Below are 22329 nucleotides of genomic sequence, written 5' to 3'. Positions count from 1 at the left end.
TTCACTTTACTGCTTTCCATCTTTCTTGGCTCCCCTATTATGCCCCCCAAAGCTAGTAAAACAAACCCAGAAACGACAAATACCCCAGACCGAGTTTGTATCGAGAAGTGTGATGTTTTCGAAATCACTCTCTCAAAACACCAGGCCTCAACAACCGATCCTCCTTACCATAAATCCCCACATCCTTGACAATAGCAATAAACCGCCGATGATTTTCCTTTGAGTCGCCAATGCGAGTATTGAAGATTTTGAGGAGGTCGCGACTTGTGATTCCGGAGGCCGGGATGGCGGCGTGGATTTCAGCAGGGGTTGGGAATGTTGATGTGCTGGAGACGGAGGGGCGGGGGGTTGAGGTCCGTAGGGGGCCTTTTTCAGGGAAAGTTAGTATTTATGATTAGGATGAAGTGATTGGGGAGGGGGGGGAACGGACCTTTGAGGTTTGAACCGCCCTCTGGTGTTCCGGCGCGTAGAGGTGCTGCGGGACTGCCAGAGCGTGAGCCAAGGGGAGTACCGGCTCGAGATAGGTTGAGTTTGAGTTTCTTCGCTTTTCCTGCATCGCTGAGATCGGCGCCAGAGATTGCGCCCCCTTCGATGTCGCTACCGGATCCGGGACCACCGACTCGGTTTCGCTTTTTGTTGGTCTGCTGTTTGTTACTCGTTAAATATGTGTCAAAATAATAATAGGGGCTTGGGGGGAGGAGCTTACAGAGAGGCCTGATGGAGACGGAACAGAATGGGGTGGTGCATGTTTGGGCTTCTTTCGAGATGTATCTGTTCCACTGGCATCTGATAGATTAGGAGATCCGATACGCTTACGACCGATGCCGCTCGTCTTTTTCAGTGCGTCTGTATGCTTTGGACGTCCGGACGGTGTGCTTGCTTTTGTAGATGCGCCAGATTCCTTCTCTTTTTCCTTTTCCTTAGCGAGGGCTTTCTCGTCTTCGGTTTTCTTGTCCTCTTCCTTTTCATTTTCGGCTTCGCTGTCTTCGTCGGAGCTCTGTAGGATGGGTGAGTATGTTAGGTCATTGAGTCAAGGGGTTCATCGTACCTCTTCATCGGAGTAGGGATTGACGTCCGAACCACTACTATAATCGTAATTCTTTTCTCGGCGCTGTAGTGCCTTTCGTACTTTTTTACCAAGCACTTTGCGAGCTTCTCTTTCTTTCTTCTCCCGCAGCTCTTCCTCGTCGTAATCTTTCTCTTCTTTCAGATCGAAGACATTAGCTTTCAGCTGGTCTTGCTTGATACGCTGCTCAGCAGCCTTGGTATCCTCATCCTCCTCAAAGAGACCGGCATCCACTTCTTCGTCATCGGCAAACCTATCCTCTTCGAAATCCATGTCGTCGCCATCCAAGCCTGTGGTAGATACCTCCCTGCCTCTATAGACCTTTCTCTGTTTAGCATACGCTTCCAGTTCTTTTTGTCGAACGACCTCTTGCTGCTTTTCCATGAACCATCGCGGGTCTTTGATTTTCTTTGACATGAACTTCTCGGCTTCTTCGATAGTCAACGTTTTGAACGCGTTCCTCGCGCTGAATCGATACCATTTGTCAATCGGGACCATCCTCATTTTTCCAGTTGGCTCGAGAACGAACATCGCATATGTTTCCGAAAGAGCTGCTTCGTAATTCCCCATCCACGTGTTCTTATTGTCAAAATCTTCCATATGCCACGGCAGGGCCTCTTCATACTTAATTCGAGCTTTAGCAATCTCTTCTGCCGTCATGTCTGCTTTCATGACCTGCTGGGTTTTTGGTTTCGGAAGATTCTTTTGCTTCTGAGACGTGGCTGTTGACGGCGCAATTTGAGCCAGGTTTTCTTCTCGCTCTTTCTCGCGCGCAGCTTTCTTTGCTTCAAATTCTACTCGTTCAGCCTCAGTCATGTCTCGCATAGCGTAGGGGATGGGCTTTTCATCTTCGCGTTTGACGGCGTCTGGGTCCGGAGGCTTTGCTCTTGGATCTCGGCGCTGCAATCGTACTGGTCTCGTAAACTGCTGTTCGTCTCTCGGATCAATGCTCTTCTTTGAAATAAACTTGGCAACGTGATGTTTGAGTCCTTCTCGCAACGCGCGCTTGGTGGTAACTAACGGGTAGTCCGTGACAATATTGGAGAGTTGCGGACCGCTGAATCCGTTCACAGTCATGTCATCTCGTACATTAGGTCGCGGAAGTCGAGTCGGCGGTGTTTCTGTGGCAGTCTTAGTACCCAACGGGGTAGCTGTAGTTGGTTTCAAGGCTGGTGCGCCCTTTGCTGCTGCGGGATTTGCAGCAGGTCTTCCAGGTAGAGGCCTCTTCTTAGGCCGCACGAGGGGATCTGCTGCTCTGGGACGACGGATTTTCATCATTTGAGCGCCTTCTGTTGGCACCCTGCTCGCTTTGTGGTCTGTAGGGGTAGCCATGGTGACGAGTTGTGGTGGATAATTGCTTTCAGATGAAGCGACGCGAACCAAGTCAGCTCACTGAGAGCCTCGTGAGAGATAAGGTCGCCACTGTCGAAAGACGGGCGGTGTATTTCACTTCCTACTCAGATAGGCTTGATATAAACATCCATAGATTCTGTAAATGAAAAGATATGTCCGTCTCGCAGCGTGGCGTTCGAGGTGAGTCAAGGTAACGCAACGATGTCAGTCTTGACGTTTCTCAACGAGGTCCGCCTTGGACAAAACGCCGCAGGTATTTCTGCCTTAGGCATCAACAGCGTCATTGTCTTTCTTTATCAATTCAACTACATCAATAACTCATTCTTTCTTTTCACAACTAAATCTATTTATGTTTTTACTAGAATAGATGACTTTGATTAAGCTAGTATGTCCACTATCTGCTCATCTTCTTCATCATCCTCTTCAACAGCCTCTGTGATAGATCGCTTCTGTTGACCCAGAAGAGTATGTACACCAGCTCTTTGTATAGCCTCTTGCTCAGCTTCATTTACTTCTCCTTCCTCTCCACGCATCAAGACCTGAACTAGTCGATCACATCCTTCACGGACTTCCTCACTTTCAACACCAAGATGACACTCTCTAATAATAGGGTAAACCTGCACTTTTCTCATCTTATCGCGTGCTTCGCGTGTCGTGGTCAACAGCAGGATAGTCTCTAAATGTGCGAGGATGATTTGATGATCTGACTCTCGTCGTTTGTCGGGAGGCAGGAGTTGTAAATCTGGTAGCATCTCAGACGATTCATCATCGGGATATTCTTCCGGTCCCATGATTGGAAGTAAGATATAAGGAAGCAAATTGGCGCCCTCGTCATCCTCTTCATTAATGAGCATAGGGTGAGACTGGACGTCGAAACAGACATTCTTGATAGTCCAGGCTACTCCTCTTCGTCGAATGTCGCTCATATGTTCTGTGAAGACAAGCAACTTCGTAACGGGGATGACTCCGTCATAGTCTTGTTTCGTCGTGAAGAATTTCCGACCTTCTTCAGTCTTTGAGAGATCTGCAAAGACATATGCTAGATAATCGTAATTAGCGGTTTTGTTTAGATTTCCCTCGGCACCCTTGACAAAGCAGTCTAGTAATTGATTCAGCGCGTTTGTCGATGTAGAGACGTCATCTGCTTTCTTTCTGGTGAAGGAGATGATACGGCTAAAACTATCTGCTTTGGCGAGGTTTGCAAGTAGCATTGCAATGTCGTCTGCATTTGGCTCTTTTTTGTTCTGCCGAGTTGTTAGTTAGTCCGAGGATCTTGCAATACAGAGAGTAGATAAATAACGAACAGATATTTTGGAAATCAGAATCTCGATAAAGCCGTCATCATCTGCTAAGAACCTCAATATTTGTTTATCTGCAGAGAGATTGATTAACATTGTAAGTGCATCTTTGGCAATAGTCTGGCAAGTTCTTATATCAGCAATGCTTGCCATCATCTCAGTACAGCAGAAGGCAACAAACCGGATGATCTAAAACAAGAATTTTCAAGTCTTTTATGGGTTGCAGATTTTGTCTTTTGAAGAGGGTGGGTTGACTTGAGGAAAAGACAGTGAGGTTTGCAGCAGCTATCGATATCTGTAAGCATATCCGACCTTGACAGAGACGATTTGAGACATACCGATCTGTCTTATTTGTGGATTCGGAGAGCCAAGGAACTCCACGAGCTAGATGAAGGTGGTTACTCGGACATTCCTAGTCAAAAAGTAGAGTGATATAAAAACTTACCTCCTCTAGTTCTGTAGGCATTTTGGTATAGTTTGAGAGATGTCCAGCAGCAAAGCTTTTGTCTTTGTACTGGAATTTTGTGATATATTCAATTCAGAGATTATAGACTAAACGAATAAATATCAGTTGATAAAATATGATATAGAGAACGAAAACTAGAAAGATGAGGATGTCAGTCTGGATATAACATTTTTATGGTGGGGAGAAATACAGCGTGCTGATTGGTCAGAATCCATTACTATATCCTCAATTTTTCATCTTGGGACATACTACATACTACACTGCACAGTGAGTGCAACATGGCTATGAAATGCTGGAGTTATAACTGATCCCGACTTCCGAGTAACTATGATACTTCTTTCTTGACCTCATCAAGCGGTTCTGGTACATCAGAATAGGCGGATCGATTGTATGTAAAATTACGTTCAAGGCCCTCATCCAGAACCATGACCACATTAACTGGAGTACTAGAAGACGAAAACCTTCAAGCTAGTACATCATCACAATGGAAATGACATGTGTTTCCACAATCTCAGGCCCATAACCGAATAAATAAGAACAGCTCCTATTCCTCTTCCCATCTCAAGCCACTCCAAGAATCCGATTCAGTGCTTCCTGATCATGCATTCTCATTCGTAAATTACGCGGAAAATCAAGAGCACGGTGTGCAAAAATGTACTGACGTGCAAGATACTCTTGTCGACGCCATACTGCTTCAGGCCTTGGCGGAAATCGGACGTAAAAGTCGTCATCATCTTCATCAACCCATCCAGCATCATCACCAAAAATTCGATCCCCTTCCTCCCTATCAGGATGATCATTGAACAACGGACATTCACAAGTTTTCCACGGCTTAGCACACTTCATACAGAATTGAGCCTTGCATCGACAGGTCATATGATTGCAGCCATGTACCAATTCCACAATGGCGGAACAACTGTAGCATCGTTGCCAGCCGTTCTCCTTGGCCATTTCTTCTAACTTCCTAATATTTTCGTCCTTTGGACATTCTTCCTGGTTTTTATGCCACTCGCCGCGACAGAGACAACATATTTTGGTCTTGCAGCGAGAACATTTCCCATACCGGGGCTTACCAGCGCTGTCTTTGACAATTTCGCTTGGTTTGATCCATTTACCACAATACTCGGCGGCACAGTAGTATCTGTCTTTTGTTGTGTATTCTTTGTACTTCGATTTCCATTTCTTCTGGAATCTGTGATCGAATAAGAGTTCAACGTACTTGTTCGGGACGTGCGCCTGCGTACAGCATCGGGGTGGCATATGTTGTTGTGGATCTGTAATAGACAGAGTGAACAATCGTCGAAGACAAGAATAGCACATGCGATGGGAGCAAGCTAATTTTGCTGCTCTTGTTGCAGGTATGTCATCTGCTAAACAGCTTATGCAGGTTACTCTGTCCTTGGACATCAGCATGTCTCTTAATGAAAAGGGGGTACCGTAGGTTGATGCATACTTCTTGACTGGTTTGACTTGTTTGACTGGTTCAGCCTGGTGAGTGTGTTTATTGCTAAAGAAGAAAGAAAGTAGACTGCTAGTAGGTCCCTGCTTCTGCTTCTTGCGTGTTGTGGACTCTGTCGAACTCTTTAGACTTGATTCTTGTGCTGTATGGCTCGGACGGGTGCTCGTATCCTTGGATGAATCAGGATTGTTTTGTCTAATATGCGCATCAGCTCTAGTCAAAGGTAGAGTATATTCAATTTATTTCATACTTGGAAGCAGATCCTCGACCCTGAGATGAAGTTTTTGTATGCAAGGCTGGTCGTTGACTCTTCTTTACGGTTGTCAACAGTACTAGGGGCTCTGTCCGCCCGCCAAAGCGCATCCAAGAAGGTCTATGCTGTCTGGTATGCTGTGGAGCAGGCTGCACTCCTGTTCTGCAATGAGTCCTTGATGACTCATGATTCTCCTCGTTCATCTCAGCGCGACTCGAGTGATCTCCATGACCTCTCCTTGTAGATGATCTGTGACCACCTGAATGTGTTCTGGAAGACATATTACCTATCTCTGAGATGAATAAACCTGTAGAATCGATGGTGATTGATATGCATGAAATGCAGATGTTGCTCGGACATCGATGCAGGTCGATTATGTACGACAGCTGGTTGTGGCGGCCACCCTTTTCAGGCAGACAGACAACGTGATCAGACGATACAGTACAAGGAAAGAAATGTCACTGCTTACTCCGGATAGAACTGTCTCTCTTCGATATAAACAATCTGAGAAATTGACGCTACTACCCGGTTGCTATATCCTATTTATATCCTACTACTTGGGGTTGTTGTCGAATCAGCTGTGTCGATTGATCACCAATCAGAGCATACATACTTGTACATAGGTACATGCTACCATCAAGAAATTGTACAGAAACAAGAGTAACGTAGGTATATCCATTTTGATGTTCTATCCATTAGCTATGATTCACAAATTCTAATGTCCCTTTCTATACAACCGGGCTGAGATCAATATTCCAATCGTCCATGTACATGACGCCAAAGCTCTTCCACAAGCTCTTTCTGACCTTTACCACCCGGCGACGGTCGAACAGCCGTATAAGCTCTTCCATCAATGGCAGGGTCCCAATCCCCTTTATTCCCACCTACCATAATCCCACCGGCTTCTTCTAAGATAATCCATCCAGCGCAAACATCCCAAGCCCAACAGCCCCCTTCCCAATACAGATCAAGAACCCCCGACGCAACAGCACAAATATTCAGCGCCGCCGAGCCCAAACTCCGTATAGAATGAACCATTGCACCTCCATTCTCCCGTGTCTTACCCAAACTCGCGAACGTCTGGAGTTTAGTCTCCCAATTCGGTCCACTTCGCTCTGAGCCCCATTCTAGCGCAATTAGGGCTTTGTCAAGTCCATCTAGAGCCTCTAATTTATCTCCTTGTTTCAATGGTAGAGGCGTAGTATGATTCAGGAATGCGCCCTGGCCCTTGATGGCGGAATATAGTGTTGAGGTAAAGGCATTGTAGACGACGCCAACGACGGGTTTGCGGTTGATTGCGAAACCCAACGAGATGCATGAACTGGGGAAGCCGTGGACGAAGTTGGTAGTGCCGTCGATGGGGTCGACGATGAAGGTGGGTTTGTCGGTTAGAGGGTGGTCGGGGGAGTAGGTCTCTTCGCCGTGGAAGCTATCCCATTCGTTAGAGAGCTCCTGGAGGCCTCAATGTGGAGATTGTGAGGAAGAGCCTACTCGTAATCCGGATATTTTGCTTTTAGTCTCTGCGAGACCATACTCTCTACAGCCTTGTCATATTCAGTGACCAGATCGGAGCCTAGGAATCTTAATCAGTATACAGTGTTTATGGTGTCGCATGTCTACACTCACTGTTCTTCTTCGAGTCTGTCGAGTTGATGGTAGGCAAACTGCTAGTAATCACCTTGCCGGCTTCAGCAGCGATGTCAATAAGGACATCATGGATCTCTTTCAGATCAATTGACTCCGACATTGTCGACTCTTTTCGATGTTGCGATAAGATTCAATAGAGATCGATGTGGCTATACGTACCAGATTTCCTTCTGCCGAGTGGGGGTTTCCATTCTCAGCTGCCGCCGCTTTTGTGAGGGCGCTCGCAGAGTGCTCACTGAGCGGACACTAAAGAGTGCGGCTGCAGACAAGTCAGTCTGCAAATTCGACTAGTGATAGATAGATATCCTTCTGTTTCAATTGAAGAACTATTATCGTAGTGCTTATAAATTACTCAGTAAAAGCGGCGAGGGAGTGAGCACTAAAACGGAAAGGGAAAGCCACAGTGTGTCAAAGGAAATCTGGTACGTAGGATATACAACGAAAAGGTTGATTTATTTATTAATTATAATTATATATACTTAGTTCAATGAAACCATTCTATCTATATACAAGCCAAAATTTATACACACGTTGCTAACTTTATATCGACTGTTCATGATCACTTTGCGCGTCAGACGCAGAATCCCCCCCAGAAAAGTACCGATCAGTCCATTTCGCAGAATCATTAGATTTCCGACTCGCTGGGCTGCCTTTATCGGCCGGTCTCGTTGCTGTTCCATCATATTCAGAAGTCTCCAATGCATGTTCCTGCGCATCAATGTCCGGAGGCAGACTAGCATGTTGACGGAACGGTAATTGTTGAGGAGATTCTGTATTGGTTTGACCAAACGTCTCTTCTCCCGAGTCGGTCACTCTGAAATCAAGAGGTTTTGCTCTTTCGCGGTTGGATTCCAGAGCGTCTTCTGTTCGGGCGGAGTAGGTGTCGCCAAAGTGGTTGTCTACTAGATGTTTGATAACGGGCCAGCCATATGCATTAGCGAACATGCGTCGGACAATGATATTGTTGTGTGCGTCGGGCTCGAGGCGTACGAGGACTTTACGCCATGAAAGCCCTTGATGATAAGCTCTGGCAATCTTCTCTTCCACCCTCAATCCGCTTCCTTTATACCCTTGAGCAGCCACCTGGTCAACATCAACATCTGTATCATTGTTGGAGCCACGTGAACCACTGAATATGGTGCCTCTCTTCTTCAGAACAGGAGGCGGTATATCCTCCGGGTGATATATGCGATCATGGAAAATGGTCCGCGGCCTTGATGTTGGGTCAATGATAAATTCCGTCGGAGGCAAAGGGGGTCTGAGAACATCGCCCGCAGATTCAAAAATGGTAGTTCGCGGAGGAGCGCTGAGGTCTTCATCGTCGTACAGAGAGTTTCCCCTTACAATTGGAGGGTATGACTCTACAGAGTTCATGTTATGCTCGGACTCGCCGGAAGGTGCCAGTGTCTGGCTGCGTCGGATAATCTTGGTGCTCTTCTTGCTTGAAGAGGAACTTCTGGACTGTTTGGATTGGAACATTCCAAACAGGTTATTGAATGGATTGGGTGAAGGTGGAGGGAGTTCCCTGGAATTTGAGCTTGTGCTCACGGGCGACATTGGCTCTGGTTCCGTATGAAGCGGACTGTCCCCTAAGAGATGGCCTTGCGTTGGGGATTGTGTTGGATGAAGACCGGGACTAACCTGACCATGCGAGGTGGGTGTCGATATCCCTTCAACAGTTTGATGTTGTGTCCCATCACCCACAGACAAGTTCGAATGAGAGCGACGATGGTGATGGGGATGGTGATGTGTAGTCGGCGAAACTGAATTTGCTCCCGTAAGCTCTGCCCAACCCCATTCTGCCATAGTACCAACGAGCCCGTTCCCTCTTCGTGCTTTTTGCACTCGATCCAGGCCCCTCCAGTCAAGGAAGAGTAAGCACGAAGTACGTAATGGCACGATACCGTCATTCACCACATTCGAGTAAACTGTGCGGTTTCTGAAGCGCTGTAAAACCTGGTGAGCCGGACCAGCGGGCAATATCCGTAGTAATGGCTTGGAAGCTGGTGCTTGCTGTTGTTGAGATGGACCTGAATTACCTGCAAACTTGCTGATAATGGCATCCCACCTACTTCGGACTTTGGGAGACATCCAGCTCAGCCCAAGATCCTGCCCGGTTTTACCGACTAACCCAAGGTCCAGCGCGAACCGAACGTAGACAGGATTCTCGTTGCTAAGTCCAAGGAACGGTGTAGCAAGAGCGACGAAATTGATTGGTTTGATCCGCTCAAAGAATTCAGGCGAGTGTTTTTGAATATAAGCAATGGCGTACGTCTGTATAAGTCCCCCGAGCGAGTGCCCAATGAAACTAATGCTGGTAACCTGACAATCGGACGGACGATCCGCCCAAGGATCATTGTGTATACTAATCTCAGGGCTTGCAATTGCATTGTTCTTTTGCTTTCTTTGCTTGACCGGCAGGTATGGCTGATCGGGGTATGTCATGAGAAGAACGTATTTGGCGAGTCGTTTGCCAAGATACTGAATCCCACGTTCTGTGCGAGTAACGTTACCCGGAAACCCTCGTACAATGACTTCTTCATCATCTTCTTTCTTACCACTAATCTCACTCCCTCTCCCCGTATAATTGGTGTCAGAAAGACCGGACTTCTTTTTTGCCTTCTTGGCTTCCTCGGCAGCAGCATCAATGCTCTCCTTTAGATATAGCATATCAGCTCCAAGATTACTATGCAATCCATGAGTCAATATAACAAGGTGGATACGCCTCTTCTTGTTGCTGCCGGCATGATGTTCTAATCGAGGCGAAAGATCCGCTGCTGGAATCGGATGTCGACTGCGTGATTTATTCGACGAAGCTATCAGCTTTGAATTGATCTCCTCACGTTCTTTGAACGCGGAGCATTCAGGACGATTCCACAGACTCTTGAGATCATCAAATACCAACGTGACCGACTTAGAAAAGACGCCTTTAGTAACTATGAACGGAGAATCGCCATGTGCCACCGATCGCAAGCTCTGATGGTCATTGATGTGCGCTGGCGATGGTATACCGGAAGACGACAGTGAGCCGTTGATGCCGAACTCAAGTGATTTCTGATCACGGCCAACCAATAGCTCAAAATGAACCGCTGCTGACGATGAGAATATCACCTGCGACGTAATCTCGATAATCCATGTTATGCTCCTTCTTCTTGCTTCTTCGTCACTATCCGAGCCCACGTTGCTGCTGCTGTAGTTCGCATGTCGTGCTCCGGGGACAGTAAGTCGCGTCTCTTCCGGTACGGGGATACTCGCCGTCCAGCTCCCGCCGGCCTTTAAGTATGGTTCGTACTGAGGAATCCCTCTTATCTCGCTATCATGGTATTGTTGGTTGGGATCAAAGTCTGAAGGATAGCATGACGTATAAAGGGTGTAGGGTCCATGAAGGTACGCGGCTCGAAGCGGAATCGCAGAAGTATTCTTTATTTTAACATGAAGCTCCGTCGGCGTTGGTAGAATCTGGTCTAGAGAAGGTGTATATGTCAACGTGTATCTGCAAAAAGTCCAGTTGATCTGAATTAGCAGTTGATCAGTCTATTGTATACTTTTGAACGAACCTCACAACCTCCCCGACACGGACATAGCCCGATTGATGCACTAATAGCATTTTATATGCTTGTATAGCTTCGGCTTTATCAGCACGCCAACCTAGCAAGGTATGAAATCGAGGTGAGAGGTGCACGTTATCGGAGGTTCGGTTCCATCGATCTGTATCTTCCTGGGAGAGCTGGTATGTTCGCGGGGTGATGAGCATGGAGAAATAGGAGGGCCGGCAGCTTAGATTATTTATTCCAAGGAATTTGGATCGTCGTCATTAACAGTATCATGGGATATTCTGTGAGAGCAGGCTCATTGGGATGGCCCATAACAACAGAATGGATACGAGCAAGAGGTCATCGAGGCGTGCTTTTACCGCGGTCCCGCGTGATCTCCTTTTCTAACAGGATAGTGTCGCGTATATAGAACTCGGTCAAAGATGGAATAAATGGCAGTGTCTTGCATTTACACAAACACTGAGTAGATAAATGAGTTATCAATTGCGCCGCGGACATTTAAAGGCTCTGTCAGCGGCAGTCCCGGCTCTCCACATTCCAATAATTTATTGATCTGGACTCCGTAACACCATCGGCTCATCTCTCAACATTTCCACATGGACTCTGGTCTTACTCTGATTACTCTTGGATGAATTCAAAGATACGGTTGAGCAATTATTTGTCTATTACTTATTTACCAGGTATGGAATCTACAACCTCCAACCCATCTACCATAATACTCACATGCATTTCTAACCCATAACGCCCTCTCCCCTATCAAAATGTTTGTCGCTGAGATTGACCGCAATAAAGCTCTTTGGCAATTTCACCCTGCAATGATACAGTCAGTGACCAGTATACCCAGTTTCAAGTGTTAGAACCTACGTGTCGAACTTCTCCTTCAGAGTTTCAATCACTTCTTTCCAGTCCTGATGTGCCGTCAGACTCCTACGAGGAGCGCATCCGATAGCATGCCGAGAGTCCAATTGGACGTCCAGAGGGTCAAAGGTGTGACATCCAGGACTGATCGAGATACGAATCGAGTACGAGAATGTATCTGTTTCGCTATCTTTCGCCTCGTAGAGCTCGAAACAAATCTGTGACAGATAGTCGAGCTCTGGAATCGCGCTTCGCTTGATCTTGGTTTGGATACCACCTTCTAGAATGCAGTTCAACAATGTGTAAATATGTGATTCTTTGGTGAAGTAGAAGAAGGATTTCGCATCAGAGGATGCTTGGACTTCTTCCAGATCGCGCACGATCTCCCGTAACAGTGGTAGCGAAGTAAGGAGCCCAATTTCCAATTTCTCGCTGTCCTTGATTCCATATTCCTGAGGCGTAATGTAGTCAAACAGAACTTTGGCCAGTTTATACAACTCCCGCAACTTGGCAAGGCGTTCATCGGATTTCTTTCTTTTAGAATTCGGATTGCCGTGCAATTTGAAGTAGTTGTCATAAGTATCTTCCAAGCGTCCAAAACGTCTGGACTCCACGATACTCAAGGCTCTCTTCTTGAATCCTATCCTCTCGACCAAGGTGCTAGTATCGGCCTTTTCTCCGAATATATCGTTTTCAGCAGCTTGTTGTGACGGTAACCCTTGTAGCTGCTCCTTGGCTTTAAACCCCTCTGGAGGTGTGAAAACCCACTCTAGGAATTGACGATTGTGTAACGCATCAAACTTCATACTGTCATAAAGCTCTGATATTTTGCTAGGATCGACCTTTTCCGTATCGCAGAACTCCGCAAATAGCTTTTCCCACCTCTCTTTGAACAACGCGGCATCTTCACCTGTGCACCAACGACCTTGTATAGATTCCACAGATGGGCTTTCAGTTTGCTTATGCGGGGTTCCAGAGACATCAGCATCATCAGAGCGGGCCAACCGGCGAAAGTTGTAGCGCATGACGTCCCGGTGGAATTGCATCAATTGAACCACAGTCGCAAGGACTACAGATGGCTCTGGAAAATCGTCTTTCGGCCAGGTGAATTGAGAAGGCGCGGATCCCTCTCGAAGTAAGAGTTTCAGCTTCTTCTTAACCTTGTCCATAACATCTTTAGCAGCATTGGAGTCGTCTAGCAAATCTTTCCGCACTTGAATGAAGTCTTCTGGAAGTTCTTTCTCATCCAAGAAGGAACAAGCCCAAATTTGTGCTATATAAATCAGACCAAGAAAAAGTAGGGATGTCACACGAGCACTTACCACTTGTACTAACTCGAGGCTCTGAGCTAGTAAAAATGCGAACATCATTCAGAGCCTCTTTGTTCATGAGTTTCAAATCATCTCTCATGGTCATACCCAGGTCTTGTGCTTGATATCGAGCAGCATGCGTAGGCTCTCCTCCCCACTTAATAACCAACTGAAGCTTGTCCAAGATAAGATCGTTCTCGGCAGCAGAAAATCGAGAAAATGTAGCCCCCGAGATGGAGTCACTCCGGGTCTGCGATCGTACGAGCTTCTCTCCGTCAGATAACACTTCCTGTGATGGCGTAGTTGGATCCTCCGGAAGGGGAGCATCTTTAGTCTGAGTAGAGGTCGTTCCAGCCGTTGCTCCTGACATCTCCTCGGGTCGTCGCTTCCTGAACATGGGTTTAATCTGGACCTTGGTTCCTGGCCAGGGGCCTTTCTTCTCTAATGATATCTTGAGAAGTTTGAGCTTATCCATGTCCTCCAACCCCTGTTTCATTGACACCCGAACAGCTTCAGCTACACTAGCAAGAGCCGACTCACCTTTAATAACAACTTCTTCTTGATGGCCTCGAAGCAGGTCAACAAAGGGTTGACTGTGAAAGGTGAACTTGAACTTTTGTTTCGGTGTTCGGTCGGCGTGGCGTACAACGGCTACCATACCCTTGAGCTTCCATGAATGTTTCGACGCAGGTAACGGTACAACTTCCTCTTCGTTTGAAATTGAGAGTGCTGGCGAATGTGTCACCGAGGGACTGCCGCTAGCTGGCAGTAGTGACAGTTCCTCCCGAGATTGAGACATTGAAGGTTTGGGCATATCCCCAGCAGGAGCTGATGTCGGATTGCTAACAACATCCGAAGCCATGAAATGATCCTTGAAGGTATGTGGAGAGCCGTGTATTCTAGACATACTGGGCGACTTCAAGATTGTCTTAAATGCACTGCGATGGGAACCTGATACACCTCTCTTGAACGAGACGGTATCCGGAGAGGGTGGTTCGGACTGCTCGAAATTCCTATCACGTCTGCGTTTTTCATTCAGGAACATCTCCCTAAGGATCTTTGCACACTTGTCGTAATAATCGTTGTTATCCTTGACGAAACTCCAGCCATTCACATCAATGACATAACTTTTGTCCCCAACACGAAGCATGTCAAAGCCACAGATCCGTTGGCCAAAGCCATTTGAAATCTTGGCCGCCATGGCAGCTTCTTCTTTTGTAAGGTTGGTGATGTACCGCAACTCTTTTCCGTGAGTATTTCTGCGTACAACTCCGTCCACAACTGGAGACTTGCGAGTCTCAGCGTGGCAAAAATCAGGGCCAACCGTATACGCTTTGACATCTTCGGCATTGTCAACTCTCAGGAACTGCTCGTAGAGATAGCTGGTATCTTTCTCCGTGACGGATCGAGGCACCACAAGATTTGGGTCGTATTCTGAGCTCTTGTTTCCCACTTTTCGGAAAAGACGTCTTCCGCCTCCGCCATATTGTTGATCTTTGGGAAAGTAAATGTGAATGTTGTGATCCTCTCCACTCACGGGCTTCTCGACAAAAGGTTTTCGAATGGTCTGACCGTCAACTATAAGTGTCTCCCCGTCTTCGGACAGCGATATTGATTGGGACTTGACAGCTCCACCGCCAACACCGTCCTCCGGACCTTGAAGCTTCACGCCTGTCAGTTGGTAAAGATGGTGGGCAAGTTCAGCTGACTCCAACACTGGGCCCCCATCACGATTGACCTCCACTCTCATGGGCGTGGGAATACCCATTTGGTCCAAAACCTTGAGACATAATCTGCGATCCCATAGAATCTTTTGCATTAACAAATCATTCACGCAGAAAGGTTTTCGCAGCTTCGCGTACGCTATTGCCTTATCGAGCGGGAAGCCATCGGAGAAGAAAGAAATCAAGAAATCGCATATGGGCCAATTCTCGACCGCTTCGTCCAATATCACCTTATCACCAAAGACAATCACGTCCAAATCGCCCTTTGATTGGAGTCGGGTCAGAATATTTTGGCTCGGTTTGCTACGCGCCTTGACATCCAGGGCACAAACTCCAATTCTACCGACATAAGGCGGGCGTGGTTCCGCTTCGCTAGCAGAGCTTGCGGCAGTACTACCGCTTAGCCTCCTTGGAGCTCTGCTTGACGAACGTGTTGGTCGAGATAACCGGCGTCCCTCGGAAGGTGCATCACTCCGTATAGATGATAATCCAATAGGTGTATGATTCAAACCCGACAGCGCGTGGCCTGATCGAAAGCTGGCAGGGTAATCGGCGGACGATACTGATGACCTTGTATAGCCTGCATTCGTCTTCTGAGAGTCTTCATTGGAAGCGGCTGCATCGTGAGCACCACTCACAGAGCCAGCGATGCTTACCGAACCTAAAGAACGTAGTGAGGCGAAGGACATCCGTTTCGATTCCGGTTGCACGGAGGCGGAGTTGGTGGGAGTTTGGGCGGCATTGTCACCGACGCCGAGCTCGTTCACAGATGAAGTAGAACTTGATTTGATCCGGTCCGAGATGTAGGTTTGGCGTGGCTCGTCGTTGGTGATCAACGCTGAAGGGAAAAGTCGATCCTCTCTGTTCGTAGCCGAAGGTGCAGATGAGCTTTGTGGTGATGGCGATGCTGTTGCTGTTCCATCATTGATGGTGGTCGCTAATGTTTGCTGGGGCTGACCACTAGCATTCTCCGACATGGTTAACGGCTCAAGCCCTAAAAAAAAAGCAACGGAGCCGAACCCTTCTTTTTAACCTTTTCTTATTTTCAGATCAGATCATAAGTTTCAAATCGAACAACAATAGTAGCGAGAGAGAGAGAAGATGAAAATTGTGCACCTTAGAATCAAGCCATTGGGGAAGAAAGGAAGATATCAGTGAGGTCAGAATTGACCTTTTTTCACGCTTAGAAAGAGAAGATAATTTGGGTCGACCCATCCACACTAAGGGAAGTTTCAACCATTTCATCTTCTCCTCTCAGCCAGCCAACCAGACAGATGGAATCCTTGTCTTTTGTCTAGACATATACATAGACATACATCTGACAACTCACTTGAAACTGAAGGCTATGAGGCAGTTATCTGCTCCAGGGTGTCCAACACAGCGACTCTGTATAGAGCCCCTCTTTGGCAGCCAGAAGGCTCCGTCCGATAGGGCGGTATGTATTGTAAGAGGTATAGAACCAGCATCCCAGCGTATACTGAGGATCTCGATGTCGGCAGGATCGCATAGATCTGCTTTTGTATGCGCAGTCATTCATTCAAAATCGTGGAGAATAAGATATTTCTCAGGAACATTGAAAAGGAAGGCGCAATCATTTCAATGTGTATGTGTATGTATGTAATATGTATGGACATGTATTCGGTATTTGAGCGGCAAGAAACTCTAAAAACAATGTTCCCTGATTGGACATACTTGTATCGACTGAGAAAAATGCTGCTATCTACCCGCTCCTATTGGCTTATATTTATCAAAGCCGCCATGAATATTTATTACCAATACCGAATCAAAATACAGGTATACAGACGGTTTTATTACCGTAGCTTTTTTTCTCTCCTCCGCAAAGTCTCCAAAAAAATTCTGGCCCAGACAAAAAGAGCATCATCAAAGTTGGAACACGCAAGCTCTCGTTTCTTTAAGGCATCATGCCTTCCCTAACTGGAGATGGCTTTGATCTTCCCGTATCGAAACGCCAGAGAATTGCGCAACCACAATTGTTGGCACGAGAGAAGAAGGAATCGCAGTCCCGAATCTTTTCTCATTTCAGGGTAGGTTTTGATGCCTGGCGAACGTGTTTTGATATGACCACTACGACAGCTTGCTGACCAACCCTTCTTTATTTATGCAGACTCTCGGCTTAGTCTCTCCGACTACAGTTCCGTTTACTTCAGTGCGACTTGGCAAATCCACATATCAAATTACAACGTCTGTCGGAAGAGTGCTTCAAACCTATGACCTCAAGCGCGGTTTGGGTCTGGTATTCGCCAGTCAACCTCGAACTCCAGGCTTAATTACGGCGACTTTTGCTTGGAGGAACTATGTGTTCGCTGCTTGGGGAGGTTTACGTCCTGGCGAAGAATCGGGAGTATGGGTGTTTCAACGAGGAAAGAGAATCGCTGAGCTAGAAAGCGTGCCCCACGGTACTGGCCCCATTTCGCGACTTCTCGTTTTTGGATCCTGGGTTGTCGGATGCGGCGAAAGCAGGATACAAGTATGGAAGAATACGTCTTTTGAGCATTATACGAGCTTGGTCCCGGAGGTTGCGCGAGGCGCTTCAGATTTGCCGGTATTTACTGGCCATGTCTGCAACATGCCTACATACCTAAACAAAATTTTTGTTGGAAGATACGATGGAACTGTTGAGCTATGGAATATCAGTAGTGGCAAGCTTTTGCACAGGTTTTCACCTGTAACTGCCAACGATGACGCTGTCACTGCCATGGAAGCGACACCTGTTCTTTCACTCATCGCTATTGCTTACAGAAGTGGTACTGTCGTTCTTCGAAATGTGGACACCGACGAAGTGCTTCTATCACTGAACGCATCAACATCAAAATCATATCCAATAACCTCGATATCTTTCCGAACTGATGGCCTGGGGGCTGGTGAAGATGGCAGGAAGGCGGGAGTCATGGCTACGGCGTCTGTGTACAGTGGTGACGTTACTCTATGGGATCTCAATAACGGAGGCAAGAAAACTAGTGTGCTCAGAAGCGCGCATGATATGACTGCCCAGAGCTCTGACAGTGGTGTCAACAAGATTGAGTTCCTGGACGGCCAGCCAGTTCTGGTCTCTTCTGGAAGGGACAATGCTTTGAAGACTTGGATTTTCGACGACTCTCCCTTCTCTCCAATTCCGAGGCCCCTGCATTCCAGAGGTGGTCACGCTGCAGCAATCTGTTCCCTTAGATTCTTGCCTTCGGTTTCCGATGGTAGCGATTCAATCGGGAAATGGCTACTAAGTGCATCCCGAGACCGCTCTTTGTGGGCCTTTAGTCTGCGCAAAGACAGTCAAAATGTGGAATTGTCGCAGGGTAAAGTCAAAGCAACTGCCAAGAAACGAGGCATATCGAGCGCAGCGGAGGCGGCTGAGGAGCTCAAGGCCCCTGAAATCACATCAATTGCATGCTCGCTCAATCGTGATCCTGGGATGGGAGCAAGTAGCCAACAAGTATGGACCAATTCAAGAGATCTCAAGAAGCACCCACAGGGAGAAAACGGGTGGGAGAGTGTTGTGACAGCACACCGAGGGGATAAGTATGCGCGCACTTGGTATTGGGGTAGGAAAAAGGCCGGTCGGTGGGCGCTTGAGACGAGTGATGGAACCGAGGTCAAGGTGTGTAAATATTTTCTCATGGCTCTATTCGCAGATTCATACTAACTCTTCACAGAGCGTTGCCATATCAAACTGCGGTACATTTGCTGCTGTAGGGTCCTCTGGGGGTATAATTGATATTTACAATCTACAATCTGGCCAGCGTCGACAACGATTTCCACCCTTACCATCCTCCAAGAACAAAATTTCAAAGATTGCATCCTCAGGCCATACTAAAGCTGTCACTGGTCTTGCGATCGATAATCTGAACCGGAACGTTGTAAGTTGTGGATTAGATGGGAAACTTAAGGTATGCTGCATATTTCCTACCATCTATTGATTTCAACCCACATTGACAACTCTAGTTCTGGGACTTCACCTCCGGAAATCTTATTGCTGAATTAGATTGGGCGCCAATGGCAGCCATTACCGGACTACAGTTTAGCAGCATCAATGAACTTGCTGCCCTTAGCTGCGATGATCTATCTATCCGTGTAGTAGATCTCGAGACAAAGAAAGTTGTCCGAGAACTTTGGGGTTGCCGAGGGCAAATCAACGACTTTTGCTTTTCCAACGACGGCAGATGGATCATAGCCGCATCTATGGACTCTATAATCAGAGTATGGGACTTACCAACAGGTCACTTGGTTGACATTTTCCGAGTACCTGCCACCTGCACGGCTCTTGCATTTTCTGGAACAGGAGAATTTCTTGCCACTGCTCATGCGGATGAAGTTGGTGTGCATATCTGGAACAACAAGAGTCTCTTTACCAACTTTCGACCTATCCACATTGACGAGGCTGCCCTATTATCGAATGTGACATCTGTGACATCTACTGAGTCTGGATCAGGCATAGTTGACACTGCCTTGACTGCCGAAGCAGATGACGAAGGTGAAGACAAAACCACTATATCATTCGAACAGCTGGACCGGGACATGATGACTTTGAGTATTGTTCCACGTGCAACCTGGCAAACCCTAATCAATCTAGATATTGTCAGGGTAGGTCTATCCGGGCTTCTTTCTATGAGACAGATGACTAATGAACCACGTAGGCTCGCAATAAGCCCAAGGAACCGGCCAAAGCTCCAGTAAAGGCACCATTTTTCCTACCATCTCTCCGGGATGATCAGTCTACCGCTCCTATAGCTGGAATTGAGGACCAGAAGGAGACAGCACCAGCTCCCATATCCAAAAGCCTTCTTTCTCAACAGGACTCTCCCGTTAGCAAGCTGTTGAGATCCGGCTCAAGTAACAAAAACTTTTCACCTTTTGTCGATTATTTCAAGTCCCTCTCACCAGGAAAAGTTGACCTAGAAATACGCTCCTTGAATGTCCAACTTCTGCCAGATGGATACTGTGAGCTACTCAGCTTTGTGGATGCATTGACAGAGAGACTTCGCTCGAAGAAAGATTTTGAACTTGTCAATGCATGGATGGCTGTGTTATTGAAGGTCCATAGTGATCTAATATGCGGTGATGGCGACCTGTCTACTGTTTCATCAGATGAGGGTCTGGTGGATGCTTTACGTACTGCTCTGATGGGTTGGAAAAAGGAGCAAGAGAATGAAGCTAAACGACTATCTGAGTTGATGGGATACTGTCGTGGTATTATTGGATTCCTTCGCTCATCTCGTTGAGCAAAATTTTATGTATTTTTTGCATATAGATATCCTCAATCCAATTGGCGAGGACAATCGAATCGAAACTTCGTAGCAACTAAAGTCCTCCATAAATACCCTGCATGTGTCTACATTCATCATGAGGGATATTTGGCGATTGTGGTCGGTTTTGGTTCGAATCCATACAATTCCTGCCTCACTTCATGAAACGGCCTCATTAAGACATGCAGCGGTGGTAGCCGCGCTAAAAGCACACGAAGTCGCATAAGAGCTCCCCTATGGTCAAGCGTCAACCCCTGAATAATCTGATAAACCATGCGTAACGAGTACAGCACTGCTTGTAGCTGCGCCAGGGCGTGGATGTCGTCCCATTCAATGGTATTGTAATCAGTGCCCCGGTTAAAACCAAGGAACGTTTTCAGAGCGATGTGATTCTGGAATGCTGGAGGATTATGATATGTGGCGAACCAGTCATTGCGGATCTCATATAATGCATATGTTCGCCAAAATATAGGAGTTTCGTAGGCCGTGTGATGGTGAAGATGATATTGCCTCCGGAAAGATTCAAGTCCGTCCAGAAGATAGGCTGCTTCCTTTTCGATTTCTCCTTTTTCAGCACTATGTAAATCAATGTCGTCGAAGCAGAACCTCCTCCCTCGCCGTACACATTCAGTGACGGTCAAGTATTTCGGCCCATCGGAAGGTGAACATGGAGAGGAGTGGTTCAGGTCAAGTAAAGAATACGCAAGTCTTCTGATTCGTATGCTCTCAGCCCAGGCACACTTCCGCGAATGATCTTCCACTAGGAAAGGTAGGTATATCCGAGGAGCTTGGTGTTTGTCCTGGAATTTGGCAGTCCAAAAACATTGCACAAATAATTCAGAGATCCTTGTGTCGAGATGTTGTAATATTTGTGCCTCTGATGGGTCATATTGGAGGAGGTATTTCAAGTCATATTCTTCTAGAAATGTGAGATAGGTTGGCGTCTTAGGATTCAAGTCTGAAGCAATTTTTGCGCGGCGGACAAGCTCGGCAAGTCTTGATCGGGGACTCTGGTTCAGTTCATGGGCGAGGTAAGGTAGTGCAGGAATTCCTAATCGATCTGCAATCGAGGCCGGACAATATTTCATTGCTCTTATGGTCACCGGTGACTCAATTTTGGGGTCAGTCTTATCCTCGGAATGTTCCATTCGAACTGTATCGAAGAATATAATGGCACTTTCAGGTCCAAGGTCAAACAGAAAAAGATCAGAGTCGCTCGTTAGTATAGCCGTGCCGGGATTTTGAGCCGCTAGAGCAGCACAGAATCCATCAGCTTCTCCGGGAATGATCTCGACGATATCTGACCAGGGAAGACGACTGTCGGTTGTTTCGTATATGCCATTCAGAGAATCAGGTAAGTACGAGTGCATTTCTGAACAAGTCCATCTTGACTTCAGATCCTCGGCTACAGCAGATACCATAAAGGGGTTTCCTGGCAACAGGGAACGCTTTATGGGGATATGGCCATCCTGAAAGAGTCTCAGGGGATTAATCGCTGGGAACTGACGTTCAATAGGACACCATGTAAAACCCTCCCGGTGACTTAGGCAAAATGTCTCTAGTTGTTTTCTCGAGGCCTCCAGTCTTGACAACCTAGTCTCCCTTTTGTTCAGGGGTAGAGCACCGTCGAAATATACTTTCAGTCTTTGAGTTTGACAGGTTAGTGAATACACTCTTTTTCTTATGAAGGTGAGTACATACATATTTACACTTGATACCTGCAGCAGAACGAGGTAGGTCATAACCGCCACACTGACTTCATCACAGCTGGGTTGGCGTTCCACTTGGTTTAAACTGTTACTGGCTTGTGACAACAACACCGAGTGGACATAATGTACAAGTCCGGGGCCATCAATGACTACGGACTTTATAGTCTCGCATGAGGGATCATGGCCGGTCCCTAGAAGAGTCGATTTCGAAAAGGAAGCGAGATGTCGCGTTAAATATGGAATCCCCATTCCCGGTAAAGATCACTGTGGTCCTGCTTCTCCGGTTGAGTCATTCTCGTTGTAGACGTCAAGGGAGAATTGATTTCTGTGCTGCTAAGGGATGTGGCCAGTTGTCTGCGATAGAGTGAAGTCGT

The 22329-nt window shown here is 46.9% G+C and overlaps 8 protein-coding genes across 8 annotated transcripts, besides 1 other annotated feature; 1 reads left to right on the top strand and 7 right to left on the bottom strand.

Moving 5' to 3' along the window:
- Positions 1-124: 124 nt before the first annotated feature.
- On the bottom strand, positions 125-2398 carry TSTA_104160 (transcription initiation factor IIF subunit alpha, putative; the record flags this gene model as incomplete). Its single annotated transcript, XM_002486389.1, has 4 exons — positions 125-366; positions 431-644; positions 707-997; positions 1049-2398. The coding sequence occupies 4 exons, from the start codon at positions 2396-2398 to the stop codon at positions 125-127; spliced, it is 2097 nt and encodes a 698-aa protein (XP_002486434.1).
- Positions 2399-2776: 378 nt separating this feature from the next.
- TSTA_104150 (DNA-binding protein HGH1, putative) lies at positions 2777-4305 on the bottom strand. The gene is made up of 5 exons (XM_002486388.1): positions 4163-4305; positions 4056-4101; positions 3899-4002; positions 3724-3837; positions 2777-3663 (listed from the first exon to the last, which is right to left on the bottom strand). Exons 1-5 carry the CDS (start codon positions 4181-4183, stop codon positions 2797-2799), a joined length of 1152 nt encoding a protein of 383 aa, XP_002486433.1. The 5' UTR covers positions 4184-4305; the 3' UTR covers positions 2777-2796.
- A 439-nt stretch (positions 4306-4744) lies between these two features.
- Positions 4745-6176, bottom strand: TSTA_104140 (ariadne RING finger, putative; the record flags this gene model as incomplete). Its single annotated transcript, XM_002486387.1, has 3 exons — positions 4745-5375; positions 5403-5837; positions 5893-6176. The coding sequence occupies 3 exons, from the start codon at positions 6174-6176 to the stop codon at positions 4745-4747; spliced, it is 1350 nt and encodes a 449-aa protein (XP_002486432.1).
- A 376-nt stretch (positions 6177-6552) lies between these two features.
- TSTA_104130 (inositol monophosphatase, putative) lies at positions 6553-7667 on the bottom strand. Its single transcript, XM_002486386.1, has 3 exons — positions 7522-7667; positions 7387-7468; positions 6553-7324 (listed from the first exon to the last, which is right to left on the bottom strand). Exons 1-3 carry the CDS (start codon positions 7640-7642, stop codon positions 6643-6645), a joined length of 885 nt encoding a protein of 294 aa, XP_002486431.1. The 5' UTR covers positions 7643-7667; the 3' UTR covers positions 6553-6642.
- A 325-nt stretch (positions 7668-7992) lies between these two features.
- Positions 7993-8020: a sequence feature (AT_rich).
- On the bottom strand, positions 8010-11296 carry TSTA_104120 (lipase/serine esterase, putative; the record flags this gene model as incomplete). Its single annotated transcript, XM_002486385.1, has 2 exons — positions 8010-11035; positions 11100-11296. 2 exons carry the CDS (start codon positions 11294-11296, stop codon positions 8083-8085), a joined length of 3150 nt encoding a protein of 1049 aa, XP_002486430.1. The 3' UTR covers positions 8010-8082.
- Positions 11297-11738: 442 nt separating this feature from the next.
- On the bottom strand, positions 11739-15965 carry TSTA_104110 (actin cytoskeleton organization and biogenesis protein, putative; the record flags this gene model as incomplete). Its single annotated transcript, XM_002486384.1, has 3 exons — positions 11739-11906; positions 11961-13227; positions 13277-15965. The coding sequence occupies 3 exons, from the start codon at positions 15963-15965 to the stop codon at positions 11828-11830; spliced, it is 4035 nt and encodes a 1344-aa protein (XP_002486429.1). The 3' UTR covers positions 11739-11827.
- Positions 15966-16910: 945 nt separating this feature from the next.
- Positions 16911-20222, top strand: TSTA_104100 (snoRNA binding protein, putative; the record flags this gene model as incomplete). Its single annotated transcript, XM_002486383.1, has 5 exons — positions 16911-17033; positions 17114-18601; positions 18657-18890; positions 18946-19584; positions 19638-20222. 5 exons carry the CDS (start codon positions 16911-16913, stop codon positions 20220-20222), a joined length of 3069 nt encoding a protein of 1022 aa, XP_002486428.1.
- Positions 20223-20341: 119 nt separating this feature from the next.
- TSTA_104090 (uncharacterized protein) lies at positions 20342-22204 on the bottom strand (the record flags this gene model as incomplete). The annotated part of the gene is made up of 2 exons (XM_002486382.1): positions 20342-21890; positions 21948-22204. 2 exons carry the CDS (start codon positions 22202-22204, stop codon positions 20342-20344), a joined length of 1806 nt encoding a protein of 601 aa, XP_002486427.1.
- Positions 22205-22329: the final 125 nt, after the last annotated feature.

Source organism: Talaromyces stipitatus, genomic scaffold (genome assembly GCF_000003125.1).
Source record: "Talaromyces stipitatus ATCC 10500 scf_1105507295511 genomic scaffold, whole genome shotgun sequence".
Lineage (NCBI taxonomy): Eukaryota > Fungi > Ascomycota > Eurotiomycetes > Eurotiales > Trichocomaceae > Talaromyces > Talaromyces stipitatus.
The sequence above is the reverse complement of the archived record's forward strand: the minus strand, read 5'-3'. Positions and strand labels throughout refer to the sequence as shown.

What these genes read in the sequence shown, in the direction of transcription:
- TSTA_104150 (XM_002486388.1), bottom strand. Translation starts at nt 4,183, where the DNA reads ATGCCTACAGAACTAGAGGAG. An exon ending in TGCCTACAGAACTAGAGGAG is followed by an intron (nt 4,102 to 4,162) that starts GTAAGTTTTTAT and finishes ACCTTCATCTAG; the next exon opens with CTCGTGGAGTTCCTTGGCTC. An exon ending in TTCTGATTTCCAAAATATCT is followed by an intron (nt 3,664 to 3,723) that starts GTTCGTTATTTA and finishes ACAACTCGGCAG; the next exon opens with AACAAAAAAGAGCCAAATGC.
- TSTA_104130 (XM_002486386.1), bottom strand. Translation starts at nt 7,642, where the DNA reads ATGTCGGAGTCAATTGATCTGAAAGAGATCCATGATGTCCTTATTGAC. An exon ending in GACAGACTCGAAGAAGAACA is followed by an intron (nt 7,469 to 7,521) that starts GTGAGTGTAGAC and finishes TAAGATTCCTAG; the next exon opens with GCTCCGATCTGGTCACTGAA. An exon ending in GCAAAATATCCGGATTACGA is followed by an intron (nt 7,325 to 7,386) that starts GTAGGCTCTTCC and finishes CGAATGGGATAG; the next exon opens with CTTCCACGGCGAAGAGACCT.